Source organism: Echiichthys vipera (genome assembly GCF_963691815.1).
Source record: "Echiichthys vipera genome assembly, chromosome: 10".
NCBI classification, from domain to species: domain Eukaryota; kingdom Metazoa; phylum Chordata; class Actinopteri; order Perciformes; family Trachinidae; genus Echiichthys; species Echiichthys vipera.
Genome location: NC_139835.1, coordinates 29,601,962 through 29,618,581, shown reverse-complemented (window position 1 = coordinate 29,618,581; position 16,620 = coordinate 29,601,962). Strand labels below are relative to the sequence as shown.

The window sequence follows — 16,620 nt, the reverse complement described above, 5'->3', positions numbered from 1 at the left end:
TCCTGAAGTTACATTTAAAACTTTTAAGAGCTTTTTTCACACCGTGAATGTCGACCGATAAAACTGTTAAATATGATAAAAAAAACCTGTCAAATATGATGTAGAGCAGCTTAATATGATGAAAAAAGAAACCGTCAAATATGTATAAAACAGTTAAATATGACTAAAAAACCTTAGATGGTTAAATGTGATATAAAAACTCACCATTTTAGACTGTTGTTTTGTTCTCTTTTGTTGTATTTTATCATAATATTTTATATTTTATCTCACTTTTTTTCACGCAAAGAATTTTGTAACTTGTTTTGAAAAGTGCTTTATAAATAAAGGTATTTTTTATTAATTAATTAAACTGCTGTAGTATCTGCAGTAGAGCAAACACACCCAGCTGCCGGGCTGATTCTGTCACAACAAATCTAAATTTATATTTACTTTTTTGATTGGATCAGAGTTCATTTAACAGAATAGCTGCACAGGGAGTGAGAGGCTCTTATTGTGAAAGTCTGCCTCCCTCTTCCTGGTGTGTGTGTTTGTTCCTGAGGGGAGAACCTGAAACACTGATAAACAAATGAACTTACAGCACAGAACATCTGATTCTTCTTAATGTTTCTAGATTTAATGAAATGTTTTAACCAAGCGGTGAACGTTCTGATGCGTCCACTGTGTTTATGATCGAATACATGCAGAACTTCTTCTTCTCTCTATATGAATGCATTTGTTTCTGCATTTATGATCAACAACAGACAAAGAGAAAATGTATACAACTTGCCACAAACATGCAGCAAACACAAAACAGAGAAACAGGAAGAAAGTTAAAGAAAAGGAAAATATTCAATGACAGAAATCCACCAAATAATGAACTGGGACCCACTTCTACCCTGCGTATCTTCATTTCTACTTTAACCCACTAACAATGGCGTAGTTTAGATTTTTAACAGGAATCTGTATTTCCCAAAAAAACCTTTTGTTTTACTACTTCACCTTCTTTAACATGTAGGAAGCAAACACCCTTCTTTGACGCTCCGCTGCTGAGTGGAGACATGGGAATCCTGTGGACGATGAGCTTTTAAAGCAGTAACAGACTTTGGCAGAACATTTTATTTTGTTTTCAGTGTCTGTCGGAGGTCTGAAAAGGTCGGGTTTCCCCCTTCACTTTGTAAACCTGCTTTAAAAATCTGTCCTCTTAAACATTTTCCACAGAGACTTTTCTGTTCATCGGCTCTGACCTCGCGGCGTCACATATGAACAACAGTGCTGCTGCGTGAGAGGACAGAGACGGACCCAGAGACTGTTTACTGAACTGGACTCTGAGCCACATGCATGGGACTGAATGAGGCCCAGCACAGATGTCTCCCTTTTCCCTGATGCTCTGAATAAGGAGCTAAACTGCTCTAGGCTCTGTTTCTAAATCCAGTTCTAAGAAGCTGTGAAAAGTCTCTAAATGTAGTGGGAAAGTGGCGCCTGGGAGTGCTTTGGGACGGGGAAGGGGCTCCCAGCAGCCCCCTCTGCTCAGGGAGGACACTAACTGCAGAGTGAAGGGGCTCCCAGCAGCACCCTCTGCTCAGTGAGGACACTAACTGCAGAGTGAAGGGGCTCCCAGCAGCACCCTCTGCTCAGTGAGGACACTAACTGCAGAGTGAAGGGGCTCCCAGCAGCACCCTCTGCTCAGTGAGGACACTAACTGCAGAGTGATCGGTGCATCAGAGTCCAGAACAGCACCAAAGTCTCCACTAACTGACTCTGACTCTTTCTGTTTTTGTCTAAGGAAAGACTCTTTCTTTCTCTGTGGTGTGTTTGAGCGTAGGCTGTGGTGATCAGATGATCGGTGCCGGACACAAGCTAAAAATATGCCGAAAAACAAGTCAGGAAACAAGTCGAAAACAAGTCGAAAAAGAACCAAGAACAATTCGAAAACACGGTGAAAACACCAGAAACAGGGACACGTTTGTCTCTAGGATGGAGGAGGATTTGGATAGAAACTCTCCGGGGTTTGGATTCTCCACAGCGTCTCCCTGTCTCTTCTTCTCTGTTGTTGGTGTATTTCTGTGGCAGTTACAGCGCCACCTCCAGGCCTGGCATGTGTACTACAGCGTTTTTAGTTCCTTGTGGACGCAAAGATTTCTTGAGTCTGCGTGGACTGAAAACATTTTAAGAACGACGAGAAACAAAAGGTTGTTTTCGATCGTGTGGACGCACCCAACAGTGAACCTTAAACCTGCTAAACATCAACATGTTAGCATTGTCACTTGTTGTCACTGTCCACATGTTTTTTTTTTACACTAAATAATAAAATCTGTCCAGAACTTTATTGCCAATTCATATCTTTTCGTCTGCATTCAAACTATACGGCAGAATACATTCAACAGTCGGCATTGAAGAGCTTCTTAAAAGGAGAGTTTTAATCTCTGGTGTGAAGTAAAACAAAGTCGGAGAGAGGAGGCAGAGTCAGGCAGAGTCAGGGAAACAAGGCCTTAAATGGAAGTGTGGGAGAGGAGCCATGAAGCGCTCCGAACATCCCCCCTCCGCCTCCCACGTCCTCCCCCCCCGGCTCATCCCTCTCTGCTGTCAGCTCAGATCTGTTGGTTCAACTCTGCAGAGGACTCGGTGTTACAGTCAGCTCAACCTCGCATGCAAGGAGGTGAAGCTTGACGTTTTGATGGTTTTAACTCCATCGTAGCTATTCCACCTCTGTTTGAGGCCGAAGTTTGTCGGTTTACTGTTAAAAGGAAAGTTCAAACTTTACGTCAGATCTTCTTGTTTCTTGTGTGATCACCAGTCAACTTCATAGTAGCTAAGAAAAGTTAGTATTTCTAACATTATGCTAGCTGCTAATGAATAATCAGCCACACCTTGATGTGGTTAGCCTAGCTTAGCATTAAGACTGCAAGCAGAAGGAACTTACTAGCCAGTGTAGCAACAAACAGTTAGCTTAAACAACTATGTGTTGTAGATAATTTTAGGTAGCTATAGAAAAAAGTTATAATTCCAATCATTATGCTAGCTGTTTGTAAAGAAAATCTGCTTTACTAGGCGAGGTTGGCCTAGCTTAGCATAAGACTGGAAGCAAGGGAAAACAACTAGCCAGTGTAGCAACAAACAGTTAGCATGAACAACACTATAGGGAAGAAGTTTGGTAGCTACAAAAAGTTAGCATTTCTAACATTATGCAACATTATTAGCAACAAACCGTTAGCATAAACAACAATGTGTTTATAGGTAACGTGTTAGGGAGCGAAAAAAAAGTTGGTATATCTACCATAATGCTAGCTGTTGATGAATACTCAGTATCACACCTTGTTGTGGTTAGCCTAGCTTAGCATAAAGACTGGGAACAGGGGGAAACTGCTAGCCTTCGCTGGTGTTAGCCCTATCCGGACTGATCCTGTCCGCTGCAATTTTTTTGGTCTTTTCGTGTTGCTTTTTCTGGGTGATCGCCAACAAAGTGCAAGTAGAATTACTTAACACACTTCTGAAAATCTAAAAGTTAAATTTCATATTTCTACATGAACATTTAAATGCTTAATTATTATACGAAAGTGACGATGAGAGAAAGCAGTCAGAACGTTTGGGCGACGCTCAGCCTGAGCGGCTCAGGTGGTGGTTTACATTCTAAAAGGAAATCAAGACTTTACGGTTTATTTTGGAGCTGTTAAAGCATGTGCTTTTATTGTGAAGGACTGAAGTTTGGTCCTGGATATTTTGACAACCTTGATGGGCTTTTATTGTGAAGGACTGAAGTTTGGACAACATTGATGTTAATGTGGACGACCAGCAGCTCCAGTGTTTACGGAGAGGAGATTCGGGGTTAGCACACGGCTAATTCAGCGTGTTAGCGTCCTTTTGACCACTCTGGTTCACACAAAGATAAATCAGGATGTTAAAACCATATTTGGTTACAAAGAGAAGAAGTTAGACTTTAGTTTAACACCATTAAATTAACTCTAAACATTACAACATAATTTATATTTGTAACAGAAAGAAAACTGTCTGACTGGTGACACAGATCCGTTAGCGCTCGATGTGTAACCTAGGTGGCTGCACAGGCTAACATTAGAGCAGATAAACGCACTGTTTGCAGTTTCTGTCCGACTATGAACTCCATGAACACTCGAGTGACCCGCTGTTACTAGTTACTGTTGCTAAGCTGTGATTGGACGATCGCTGTTTGTGGGAGGGGTTTAGCGAACAGTTAAGATGGTAAAAACACAAAAACACTTTTTTGAAAGCGGTTAAAAAATAGGAAGTGTGTGAAAAACAAAGGCAAACTTGGTATTAAAGGTAATTAAAACTATTTTTAATTCTCACACATCCAGCTCTGTCGTCAGCTGTCTTTCCTAAACGTGGAGTCTTTCCGTCTCCATCCATAACATACGAGATGAAGATTAGCAGGTTAGCATGCTAGCTTGGTGTCCCAAGATTCCCAGAATGCCTTGCTTACTGTGCTCTCGTCACTTCCAACAGAATCTACGGCGTGAGACAACAGGACAACAAAGAGCTGTCCTCTTACAACAACATGAAGATTATTGGATTCAAACCACTTGGATCAACACTTGAATGGTTAGCGAACTGATCGGTTCGGCGCTGTTTTTACTTCCTGCCACTAAGTCATGAGTGTCTTTTAATACAAAGTTTTAGCTTCATGGTTAAAACTGTTCCCGTCTCAGGTTTCATGCTTCAGAAACTTGACGGTACGTGATCACAGACGGAGTCCATGTTCACAGACCCACAGACCACAATCCCCAGCAATGAACCCAACACTGAGGTATGCACACACACACACAAGCACACACACACAAACACACACACACACACACGCAGGAAGGATTAAGAGTTGGATCATAAAGATAAGAGCGGATTTTCCACTGAGAGCTGAAAACAGAAACATTAAACTGCTGCACGCCAGACGCACGTACTGCTGTTAACATATGTTTATATATATATATGTATATACTGTGTGTGTGTGTGTGTGTGTGTGTGTGTGTGTGTGTGTGTCTGTGTGTGTGTGTGTGTGTGTGTTCAGCTGCAGACGGGGATCTTTTTAAACTCTTTCCACAGAGTGATCCTGAAGACTTGTGATTTTATCTGCTGACTGTCAACACCAGCTGACCCGGACTGGAACAGACCCGGGTCAGCTGGGTCGTCTCAGTCGTGCATGTTTACAAACCAACCAATCAGAAGCCAGCGTCAACGCCACCTGGCCAACACGTGTGTACGGCGCAGGCATGCGACAATTCAGTTCAGACCGCACATTCGCAACGAGACGAGTTGAAACTTGCAGCGTTCTGAAACCCGTCAGTTCACGACAAGTGAGACGAGACGGTGTATCTTCTCCATAGCAACGACTCTCTGTACTTCCTTTCTAAACTCCGGCTTTTCAGGCTATTTTACGGTGCTGGATCTAATTTGTAGCATTATAAAATATAAATGAGGACAGAGACAGTGAGATACTCGCTACAACACTTCACCTCCGCATCAACCAACGTGAACCTTTCACCGCCATTGTTTGAAATGTCCGCGCATGGTCCCTCCTTCTTTTTTCTATGTCCCAACAGGCGCACAGGAAATGACCTCAGAACCGCCGTAGGCCTCGTGCTCGTAAATGTGCAAACGCGCTCTACAAAAGCCCACCTCTCCCAAACTGGCCGTGCACAGCAAGTTGGCCGCAGCTAGGCGCGGAGCAGTTGCACTCACACTGGTCAAACACACTAGACTTTAGCCGTGAAACCTGTTTGGTCACGGTACGGGACAGACAGATGGAGGACAGATAGGACAGACCGATGGAGGACAGACGGAGGATAGACAGAAGACAGATAGAGGACAGGGAAAAGAGACAGATGCAGGACAGACAGAAGGAGGACAGACAGATGGAGGACGGACAGATAGAGGACAGACAGAAGACAGACAGATGGAGGGACAGACAGATGGAGGACGGACAGATAGAGGACAGACAGAAGACAGACGGATGGAGGGACAGACAGATGGAGGACGGACAGATAGAGGACAGACAGAAGACAGACGGATGGAGGGACAGACAGATGGAGGACGGACAGAAGACAGACAGAAGACAGACGGAGGAAAGACAGATGGAGGACGGACAGAAGACAGACAGATGGAGGACAGACAGACGGAGGACAAACAGACGGAGGACAGACAGAAGACAGACAGATGGAGGAAAGACAGATGGAGGGCGGACAGAAGACAGACAGATGGAGGAAAGACAGATGGAGGGCGGACAGAAGACAGACAGACGGAGGAAAGACAGATGGAGGACCAACAGACGGAGGACAGGCAGATGGAAGACAGACATACAGATGGAGGGCGGACAGAAGACAGACAGACGGAGGAAAGACAGATGGAGGACAAACAGACGGAGGACAGGCAGATGGAGGACAGACATACAGATGGAGGACGGACAGAAGACAGATGGAGGACAGACAGATGAAGGAGAGACAGATGGAGGACGGACAGATGAAGGACAGACAGATGGAGGGCGGACAGAAGACAGACAGATGGAGGACAGACAGAAAACAGACAGATGGAGGACAGACAGAAAACAGACAGATAAAAAACAGACGGACTGGGGACGGACAGAAGACAGATGGAGGACAGACAGATGGAGGACGGACAGAAGACAGACAGAAGGAGGACAGACGGAGGACAGACAGACAGATGGAGGACAGACAGATGGAGGACAGACAGACAGATGGAGGACAGACAGACGGAGGACAGACAGAAGACAGACCCGTTAAAGGCTGATGTGAAAATGGTTACAGTCCTCAGGAAGCAGCGGGGGCTGATGGGAAACGTGGTCTTAAAGCAGAGAAGTTTACTGTTATCGAAGTGGGACTAATAATCTGACAGTGATGGCTTCAATGATACACAGAGACGCTTTAAAATAGAAATGTGAGTGTGTGTGTGTGTGTGTGTGTGTGTGTGTGTGTGTGTGTGTGTGTGTGTGTGTGTGTGTGTGTGTGTATGTGTGTGTGTGTGTGTGTGTGTGTGTGTGTGTGTGTGTGTGTATGTGTGTGTGTGTGTGTGTGTGTGTGTGTGTGTGTGGGAACCAGCGGTCCCGGCCTGCAGCTCCTTATTGGGACAAAAGGGAAAGAAGCTGCAGCTGCATATTTTGGAAACTCACTCTCGGAGGTCGGCTTCTTGCTCTTCTTGTCAGCCAGGGAGTTTTCTGCCGGATCTGCAGCAGGAGAGACACAGAGAGGCAGGAGATCAGGCATCGAACCATATCGTCATTGGTGCATATGAACGTTTTTCACGCTCCTCAGAGGACGAACCACCTGAAGCCTCTCGTGCTTCTCTCTACGCGCTCGTTTCCAGGAATCTCACTCGGAGATGTTTGATAAACACAGCCTGTTTGTGTCGGTTTGTTTTAATGACAGGAAACTCCAATCAGATGGGAGACTCCTGAGGAATTCTGGGAAATGAGGAGGAGGACGACGTCTCTATTATGAGCCGAATTAAAGATTAAACTCTTGCGGTCGTGACAAAGTTAACGCGGAGTCTCACATTTAACCTGTAATGTCCATTAACCGCAAACACGTTTTAATGCGGCACATTTGTGGAGGGAGTTTTGGGGTTTTGAGTTGTAAACATGAAGGGGAAATATTATTTAACACTTCCTGTTTGTGTCGCTCAGGAAATTCAAGGAATATCTGAGAGCTGCAATTGTTTATGTATTTATGGGCGCATAAAGTTTGGACTGGATTAAAACTTGGTGTCTTCATTACGAGCTGAGTTAGTTTCACTGTTCATGTGTGGATAAGTGTTTTTTCTGCAGAGGAAATAAAAGATTTAAAGCCAAAGAACAAACCGTGAAAGCAGAATCAGAAACTTTAGCCGAATTAAAGGCAAAAAGATAATTATTATGAATAAAATAAGATGTTTGATTATCCATACGTAATGTCCATTTGATTCCTTGAAGGTAGCTTTGTTCTTCAGTATCAAAGCGTCCTTTAAAAAGCTGGAAACGTGTGTGAGTTTTAAACTAATTATAGATACTGAATGTAAACGGGTTCTTTGGGTCCAGATGAATGTAAACGGGTTCTCTGGGTCCAGATGAATGTAAACAGGTTCTCTGGGTCCAGATGAATGTAAACGGGTTCTCAGGGTCCAGATGTGTGGATGTAAACGGGTTCTCAGGGTCCAGATGAATGTAAACAGGTTCTCTGGGTCCAGATGTGTGAATGTAAACGGGTTCTCTGGGTCCAGATGTGCGGATGTAAACGGGTTCTCTGGGTCCAGATGTGTGGATGTAAACGGGTTCTCTGGGTCCAGATGATTGTAAACGGGTTCTCTGGGTCCAGATGAATGTAAACAGGTTCTCTGGGTCCAGATGTGTGGATGTAAACGGGTTCTCTGGGTCCAGATGGATGTAAACAGGTTCTCTGGGTCCAGATGGATGTAAACAGGTTCTCTGGGTCCAGATGGATGTAAACGGGTTCTCTGGGTCCAGATGTGTGGATGTAAACGGGTTCTCTGGGTCCAGATGGATGTAAACGGGTTCTCTGGGTCCAGATGTGTGGATGTAAACAGGTTCTCTGGGTCCAGATGGATGTAAACGGGCCCACTCACTGATCACCCAGACAGTGTGTCTCCTGCGGTACCCGTTCTTAAATGGACTGTACTCACATTTGTGCGTACTGGGGTCCGTAAACAGTGTTGAATGTGATAAAGTGGGTCCGACTGTAAACACGGGACTCTTGTGAATTCAAAAAAAGTCAATATTTCAAAATAAAAGTCAGATTATTTGGAGAAAAAAGACCTTATATTTTAACAAATATGAACAAAAACTAAGAAAAAGTCCAAAAATTTAGAGAAAAACTGAATATTTCAATACAAAACTCTGAAAATTCTAATTAATAAATCGGCATATTATGACAATTATACATATATATATTATATACTGAATATATTTTGAGAAAAAAGCTGTAAGATTGTGACAAAAAAGTCAAATTTCGGGGGAAAAAGTAAGAAGAAAGATGTAATATTGTGTTAATATTGTGTTGTGGCTTTAATGAGCCGAGGTGTCTTCATGTGTGACGTTAGTCCTCGACCCCCACCCTCGACCCCACCCCTCTAAAACAGAAAGACAAATAAAGTCCTCACCATCGACGAGGACCTCGCAGCAGCACTCGGCTTTGCCCGCGGAGTTCTCGGCTCTGCATTTATACTCGCCTTCATCCTCGGGCAGAGCTTTGCCTATGGTCAGGGAGCAGAGGCCGCCTGCAACACAACAAGTACAAGTACTTCATATGATACGACACAACACAACAGCATGTTTAATACAGGGCTTCATATGATACGACACAACACAACACAACACAACACACAGCATGTTTAATACAGGACTTCATATGATACGATGATACGATGATACGATCTAAATCCTGCAGCCAAAAGCAAAAGCTAAGCATTATCGTCCAAATCTCCTTAAAGCTTCAGTGTGTCAGTGTTTTATTATTGTATCTGTCGACTGCAGCTGTCTGAGGTCTCAGCGACCTCTGACCTTTAACATGAGACCTCACTATGGAGGATACACACACACACACACACACACACACACAGGGAGACACACACACAGGGAGACACACGCACGCATGCATGCACGCAAAGGGAGACAAACGCACACAAACACAGACACAAACACACACAGACAAACACACAGAAACACGCACGCACAGAGACAAAAAAACACAAACACAGGGAGACACACACACACACACACGCGCACAGGGAGACACGCACACGCACACAGGGAGACAGACATACACAGGGAGACACACACACACACACACAGGGAGACACAGACACACACAGGGAGACACAGACACACGCACAGAGATCAGGGGCTGTCCTGCAGACTGAAATAACAGGAGGGGGATTACAAACACACACACAAACACACACACACACACACACACACACGTATGTACAGATATAACCAGCAGGTCTTCTTTTTATTATTATTATTGTACTGTTTTGTTGTTGCTAAAGTATAGAGACCAGAGTCCTGTTGCCCCAGAGCAGCTTCGTCCTCCACTCGAGAGATTGGCGGTTCGATCCCCACCTACCGCGGTTCACAAGTGTTCTACGGCGAAATCAGGGAGAGTCGCTAACAGCCATGCTAACGTGGCTAACAGTGATTAGCTCGGGGCAGCACGGTGAAGGCATTCAAAGGTCTTTTTTAACCACTAATACTGCTGAAAATAACAGCAAACCCCTGCAGCAGCATGAGAAGAGTTTTCTCTCTTTAATTACAGTTTTGACTCTATTTTGTCTCATTGTTCCTTAATTATCTACTTATATGTTACTTAATTACCTGGTTGTTTACCGTGACCACGTCTGACATTGGTTGTTGGGAGGGACAGTGGGATTCGTGTTTGAGGTTTTTACTTTTTCACTTTAAAGCAGACGCTCTGACGCACTGTGCAACCGTTGTATTATTGTTCGCGTGTATAAAGAAATGTTGAAAAGGCAAAAATAGCATTAGCTTGCAGTGGCAAGACGGCTAATGTCAAGATCACCGGCTGCTATTTTGTAGTTTTGTTTGCAGTAAACAAAGTTGTGACGTCCTAGAAGGTTCCAAACATGTTCACAGAAGTGCAAAAGTACAAAAGTACTTTGTACGTTTGTACTCACACTACCTGGGCCTCGGAGAATGCTTCTTGCTGCCCATACGTCATCACGCCGTAACACGTCACACGCATTGATGACGTCATGGCGATGCGTGGCTTTGTTTCCAGATCTTTCCGTAGACCTCAGAGTTTTTGTGCGTCTTGTCGACTGTTTTTGAATCTTTTCATCGACCAAATCTGCAGTAAACACTCCACCTCCGCATCACACCAACGTGAACCTTTCACCGCCATTGTTTTAAATGTCCGCGCATGGTCCCTCCTTCTTTTTTCTACGTCCCAACAGGCGCACAGGAAATGACCTCAGAACCACCGTAGGCCTCGTGCTCGTACACTCTACAAAAGACCACCTCTCTCAGGCGGGCCGTGGGGGGCCAGCGTGTTGCAGCTAGGAGCGGTACGGTTGCACTCACACTGGTCAAAGGAACCAGACTCAAGCCGTGAAACATGTTTGTGCACCGTACGGATGGACAGTGTGAGTGCGCCCTAAGATGGCAACGGCCTAAATGCCTCGTGGCTTCAGAACAGTAGCCCACAAACCAACGGGTGACATCACTTAATCTACATCCATCTCTTCTGTACAGCCTGTGACGTGGTGCAGGGTGGTGCGGGGTGCAGCGTGCTGCGGCTTGGTGTGGCGTGCGGCGTGGTGCAGCGCGCAGCGGCTGACTTGTGATTGTTTCGTTGGTAAAAACAGCATCTAGTTCTGATCGGAGGTTGATTGACACCAGGACCATAACTTTAGATTATTATCAGCAGCTGATGCAACACGATGTTTATATGAATTTAATTCTTAATAATAATAATAACGCTTTAATATTCTCGGCTGACTGATTATTGTTGTTGCGTTTTCTGTTCATGCAGATTAAATACCGTGTGTCTCGTTCTTCTCTAAAGTTGTATCTTCTGTTTTCATGTAACACGTCGACGCTTCTCGATGAAACTGCTGACTAATGTTTTTTTTCTGCTTCTAAATACTACAATTCCCATGAGCCTTAGCTGCCGTCACTAAGGAGAAGACGACTGAGCTGAAACTAATTTCAATATCTGAATTTTTAATCAGGTTGAGGTTCAATAAGAGAACACGAAGCTCTGTGATTGGCTCATTGTTGTTGAAATGCACCCTGGGAGTTGTAGTTTGAATTCTCTCTTTCAGTTTTTATGTCCATGTGCTTTTTGTAGCTTAAATTTATAACAAAAGAACCAGTTTATACATTTTTTTATGTGGTTTCATGGAATAAAAGTGAAGGAAATTCACTTTAAATGCCTCGTTCTGTCCGACCAAGCGCCCAAAAGCTAAAATATTTACTTTAATCAGATGTAAAACAGGAAATATGAGTCAGCAGAGGATGCAGGCGGGTTCATTTTGATGAAAATATTATTAAAGTAGCTGCAGATTAAATCATATTCGGCTCTAAATTGTTAAAATTATGAGTCTGTGAGTCCGGTTGTTACCATTAAACCTTAAACACAATAAATTTAATATATAAAATAACATGAAGTCTGGTGCTGTGTGTGAACAGCTGCTGTTGTCACTGATAAAACTACAGACACTGCGTTTCCCAGGATGCACCTGGACGCAGAGACTCCAGACTCCACACTTCCAGGTGTACGATGACATCACGGTGACATCACAAGGCCACAGACGACTAACCAGGAAATAAATCTACGGGACGGTAATTATGTCGTTCCCAGTTTCACAAAAATTAATATTTGCTACTTTATTTCTTCTCTGATAGTAAACTGACTCATAATTGACTTTAAGTTTTCTATAAAAATATGTTTTTTTTATTAATTAATTAATTATTTGATCCATAAAATGTCATAAAACACTCTGTTTTGATGTAAAACAAGACATAAACACGTAATAAATGGTTTATGACAGACTATAAAGTAGCAAATCTACATGTTTATCAGTTTAATAACATAAAATAATGAACATTATATTAAAACACTGCTGTATTAATATAAAATATTAATAGGAAAAGTACAATAAACTACATTATAACTACATTTAAATACGTTTAACACGTGTTTATGTTCTGGTTATACAGAATTAGGGAGGTTAAGTGTCATTTCAAGACCTTTTTTACCGTTTAATATTATTATTATTATTGTTATTATTATTATTATTATCTCTGTCACTTCATATTCTTTGTATTCTTAATATTGCTGCATAAAACATTTATTTTATTTATTATTCTTTAGCTTTTTCATCGGACGTGACGATGAATAGATGTTTTTCTTTGAGGATGAACTCAAACTCGGTCCTCACAAGTGCAGCAAGACAAGCGCTTGTGTGTGTGTGTGTGCGTGTGTGTGTGTGTGTGTGTGTGTGCGTGTGTGTGTGTGTAAAGTGATCCGTTCACATATGAATACCAACAACAGTGTGTCACATCACATCCTGTCTCTCTCTGTTGTTTCAGATCTGCTTTCTATTAATAGAGTCTGAATCCTCTGAGCTGCGTCGACAGTTGCTTCGCCACTAAACGCTTCTCCGCCATCTTTAGTCAAACTTTATTTAAACGCGTCAAAGCGCACGCAGGGCGTCTCCGAGCAGGTGCTTTGTTCCAGCGCGCTGTAGTGTGTGTGTGTGTGTGTGTGTGTGTGTGTGTGTGCGTGCGTGACCTCTGACCTTCGTTGGCGAGCACGATGAACTTGGATGACTTGATAACTTTCCCGTCCAGCGTCCAGGTGACGTTGGCGTCCGCGGGGTCCGAGGCGGCGAGGCGGCACTGCAGCCGGAGCCGCTGCCCGTCCAGCACCGTCACGTCGCTCAGCTTCTCCACGAACTCCGGCGCCTTCCCTCCTCCTCCTCCTCCTCCTCCTCCGCCGCTCTTCTTCTCGTTATTCCCTCCGTCCACGCAGTTGTTCACCGCCGCCTTCCCGCTCTCCCCGTTCTTCTCGGGGCTCGCCGGCTTCTTCTTGTTGGCGAGGACCGAGCGGAAGTCCTCTGCGTTCTTTCCGGGTGTCTCCGCAGGTTTACCGCCGGCGCCCTTCTTTCCCAACACGGCGCGGAAGTCGACCTGCTGCGGGGAGTTCCCCTTGCGGTCGTCCTCCATCTTGCCTTTGGCGCCCTTGAGGTTGGCCTTAAAATCCATCTCGTGGCGGTGCTCTGCGGTGGCGGTGGCGTTGGTAGCGAGGTCGGCCTCCCTCTGCTCCTCTTCCTGGTTGTTTTTGGCGTTTAGACCTCGCCGCCCCAGAAGCGAGCGGAAGTCGAGCTGCTGCGCCTCCCTCTGTCGTAGCTCCTCTTCGCCACGCTCCCTTGTTCCCACACAGCGCTTGAGGTGGCCTCGGGGAGCGGCGGCGGGGACGGCGGCGGCGGGAGAGTCCTGGTTGCCCTCCTTCTTCTTCTTCTTCTCCTCCGTGTGCAGGTGCAGGACTTGCAGGATCTCCTTCTGCTCCTGGTTGGCCTCCTGCCACTGCCGACTGACACCACGGCTGCTGCTGCTGCTGCCTCTCTGCTCCACGCCACCTCCTCCGCCTCCTCCTCTGGCACCTCCTCTCAGCACCACAGTCCCACCAGCTGCTCCTCCTCCTCCTCTTCCTCCTGCTGCTGCTGCTGCTGCTGCAGGGCTGGACGAACGAGCACAGAGACAGATGGAGTGAAAGAGAGGGAGAGAGAGAGTGAGGGGGAGGTTAAAGCCCCTCTGGAACAAGAGGCTCCGCCCCCCCTTCAGCTGGGGGGGGGGGGGGCGAGGGGGTCGTGGTGCTTTGGGGAGGAAGATGAGGAGGAGGAAGAGGACCTCGACTCAAAATGTCCACGTTACATCACAAGTGACTCGACTGCCTTTATATGGGCATACACCCAGAACGGCCTGAACACACACACACACACACACACACACACACACACACTCAAACACACACACACACACACAGACACAAACACACACACACACACACACACACACACAGATGTAAACACAAGTGAAACTGGACTCTCAGGACTCAGAGTTTATGTGACTGGGAGTTCTTGAGTTTGACTTCTTTTGCCGTCAAAAACAAAAACTCTTCATCACTTTGTTCCCACTTTGACCATCTTCACACACACACACACACACACACACACACACACACACACACACACACACACACACACACACACACACACACACACACACACACACACACACACACACACACACACACACACACACACACACACACACACACACACACACACACACACACACACACACACACACACACACACACGGATCAGAGTGTAAACAGTGGCGTCCAGCTGGGAGACACAGAGAGGAAACTGGCTCTGATTGGTCTGGATGATACGGACGGATTAGGGGGAGCTTTATGGGAATCTGTGGATATGGGACGGACGGACGGACGGACGGACGGACTGACGGACGGGGAGGAAGGGTGGTAACAGAGGGATGTAAACAGTTAAGGACGGAGAGATGATGGAGGGAAATAAACTCCAGGAGAGGAAGACGACAGGAGCCTTAACTTAATACAGAGGTTCCCAAAGCGGGGAGGAGGGGCGCGGCGCGGTGCGGCAAAGCGGGGAGGCGCGGCTAAATATAAGTGTAACAGGGTTCTGCATTAGTAACAAAGCACGGACGAGTGTGTGAACGGACGGGTTCACGTCAACAAAACGTCACAAATACCAAAACAGAGACGTGAAAATATGACGAGGCACACGTCACCGGCACGTCTGTGGGTAATGGATGTGTTTGTATTTACTAAAGCGTTCTGCAGAGAAGGTTTGGGACGAAACGTCATAATAATAATTGTGATAAAGACACAAATCAAACTAAATAAATCCATCTTAATGTTGTGTTCATGTTCATGTTACTGAATATTTGGAAGTAAAAACATTAACACTAAAAAAGTAAGATTAAAAAAGTAACACTATCATTAAAAAGTAACGTTAACACGAAAAAAGTGAAAACATTGTCATTAAAATAAAGTTAAAATTAATGTAAAAAGTAATGTTATCATTAAAAAGTAAAAATATTAACATTTAAAAAGTTTCGTAACATTAAAAAAGTAACATTGTCATTATAAAAGTAATAAAATTAGAATTAAAAGCGTAAACTTAACATTTAAAAACTGAAAACGTCATTAAAACGTAACGTAAGTAAAAAGATTAACATTGAAAAAGTAACCTTGTCATCGAAAAAAATATTTTTTTACATTAAAAGCGCAATGTAACATTAAAGTATAAACAATAAAAAAGTTACGTTAACATTAAAAAGTAACGTTAGCATTAAAAAGTTACATCATCATTGTAAAACTGATATTATCGTCCATTTAAAAAGTACCGTCTCTATGGAAACGACAGTAAATCTCTGTTGTGAGATCGTTGCAGAACAAACCAGTGGATCGTGGAATTCGGCCGATTTGTTTTTAAGCCGTTAAACAAAAAAACAACGACACGTAAAAAAGTTTATATAAAGTATAAAAGTGACGTCTCACCTGTCGGGCTCCTCTCCCGCTCGCCCTCCCCGACCTCTCGTCCTGTCGACCTCTCCGTCGGTGACAGACAGACAGGACACGCCACTGCACTCCCCAACATTGTTCCTGACACACACACACACACACACACACACACACACACACACACACACACAGTAAACAGCCTGCCCTTATATATATATATAATATAGTATATTTTCTAAAACCCGGCCTGAATGTTGTATTAGTGTCCCACCTCGGAGGCTACAAAGGTATTTGACGAACTCCAATTACCTTTACATATAAACTAACCTTACTTGGTGTGTGTGTGTGTGTGTGTGTGTGTGTGTGTGTGTGTGTGCAGCTAATTTGTGCAGAGTTGTTTTGCAGGTAGGAGAAATCCGATAAGCGTGACTACTGTTGAGTCACCAAAGACGTATCTGTGCAAAACCAGAACCTGCTCCTTTGTTTAAAGGCAGAACATGTTTCAAGGACGAGCAACATTGTGCCCCATCTCCCTTAAGGCGCACTCCCACTGTGCCTCCGTCCCGTGCCCCGTGCT

At 44.6% G+C, this 16,620-nt stretch overlaps 1 protein-coding gene across 1 annotated transcript in view; it reads right to left on the bottom strand.

Moving 5' to 3' along the window:
- mylka (myosin, light chain kinase a) overlaps window positions 1–16,620 on the bottom strand; it is a gene marked incomplete at its 5' end in the record, with an annotated part of 58,085 nt that overhangs the window by 23,084 nt on the left and 18,381 nt on the right. The window contains 4 exons of the mRNA XM_083921102.1: window positions 7,133–7,186; window positions 9,115–9,231; window positions 13,276–14,216; window positions 16,080–16,184. Coding sequence (XP_083777228.1) covers window positions 7,133–7,186; window positions 9,115–9,231; window positions 13,276–14,216; window positions 16,080–16,184 — 1,217 coding nt within the window. The remainder of the gene's footprint in view (window positions 1–7,132; window positions 7,187–9,114; window positions 9,232–13,275; window positions 14,217–16,079; window positions 16,185–16,620) is intronic.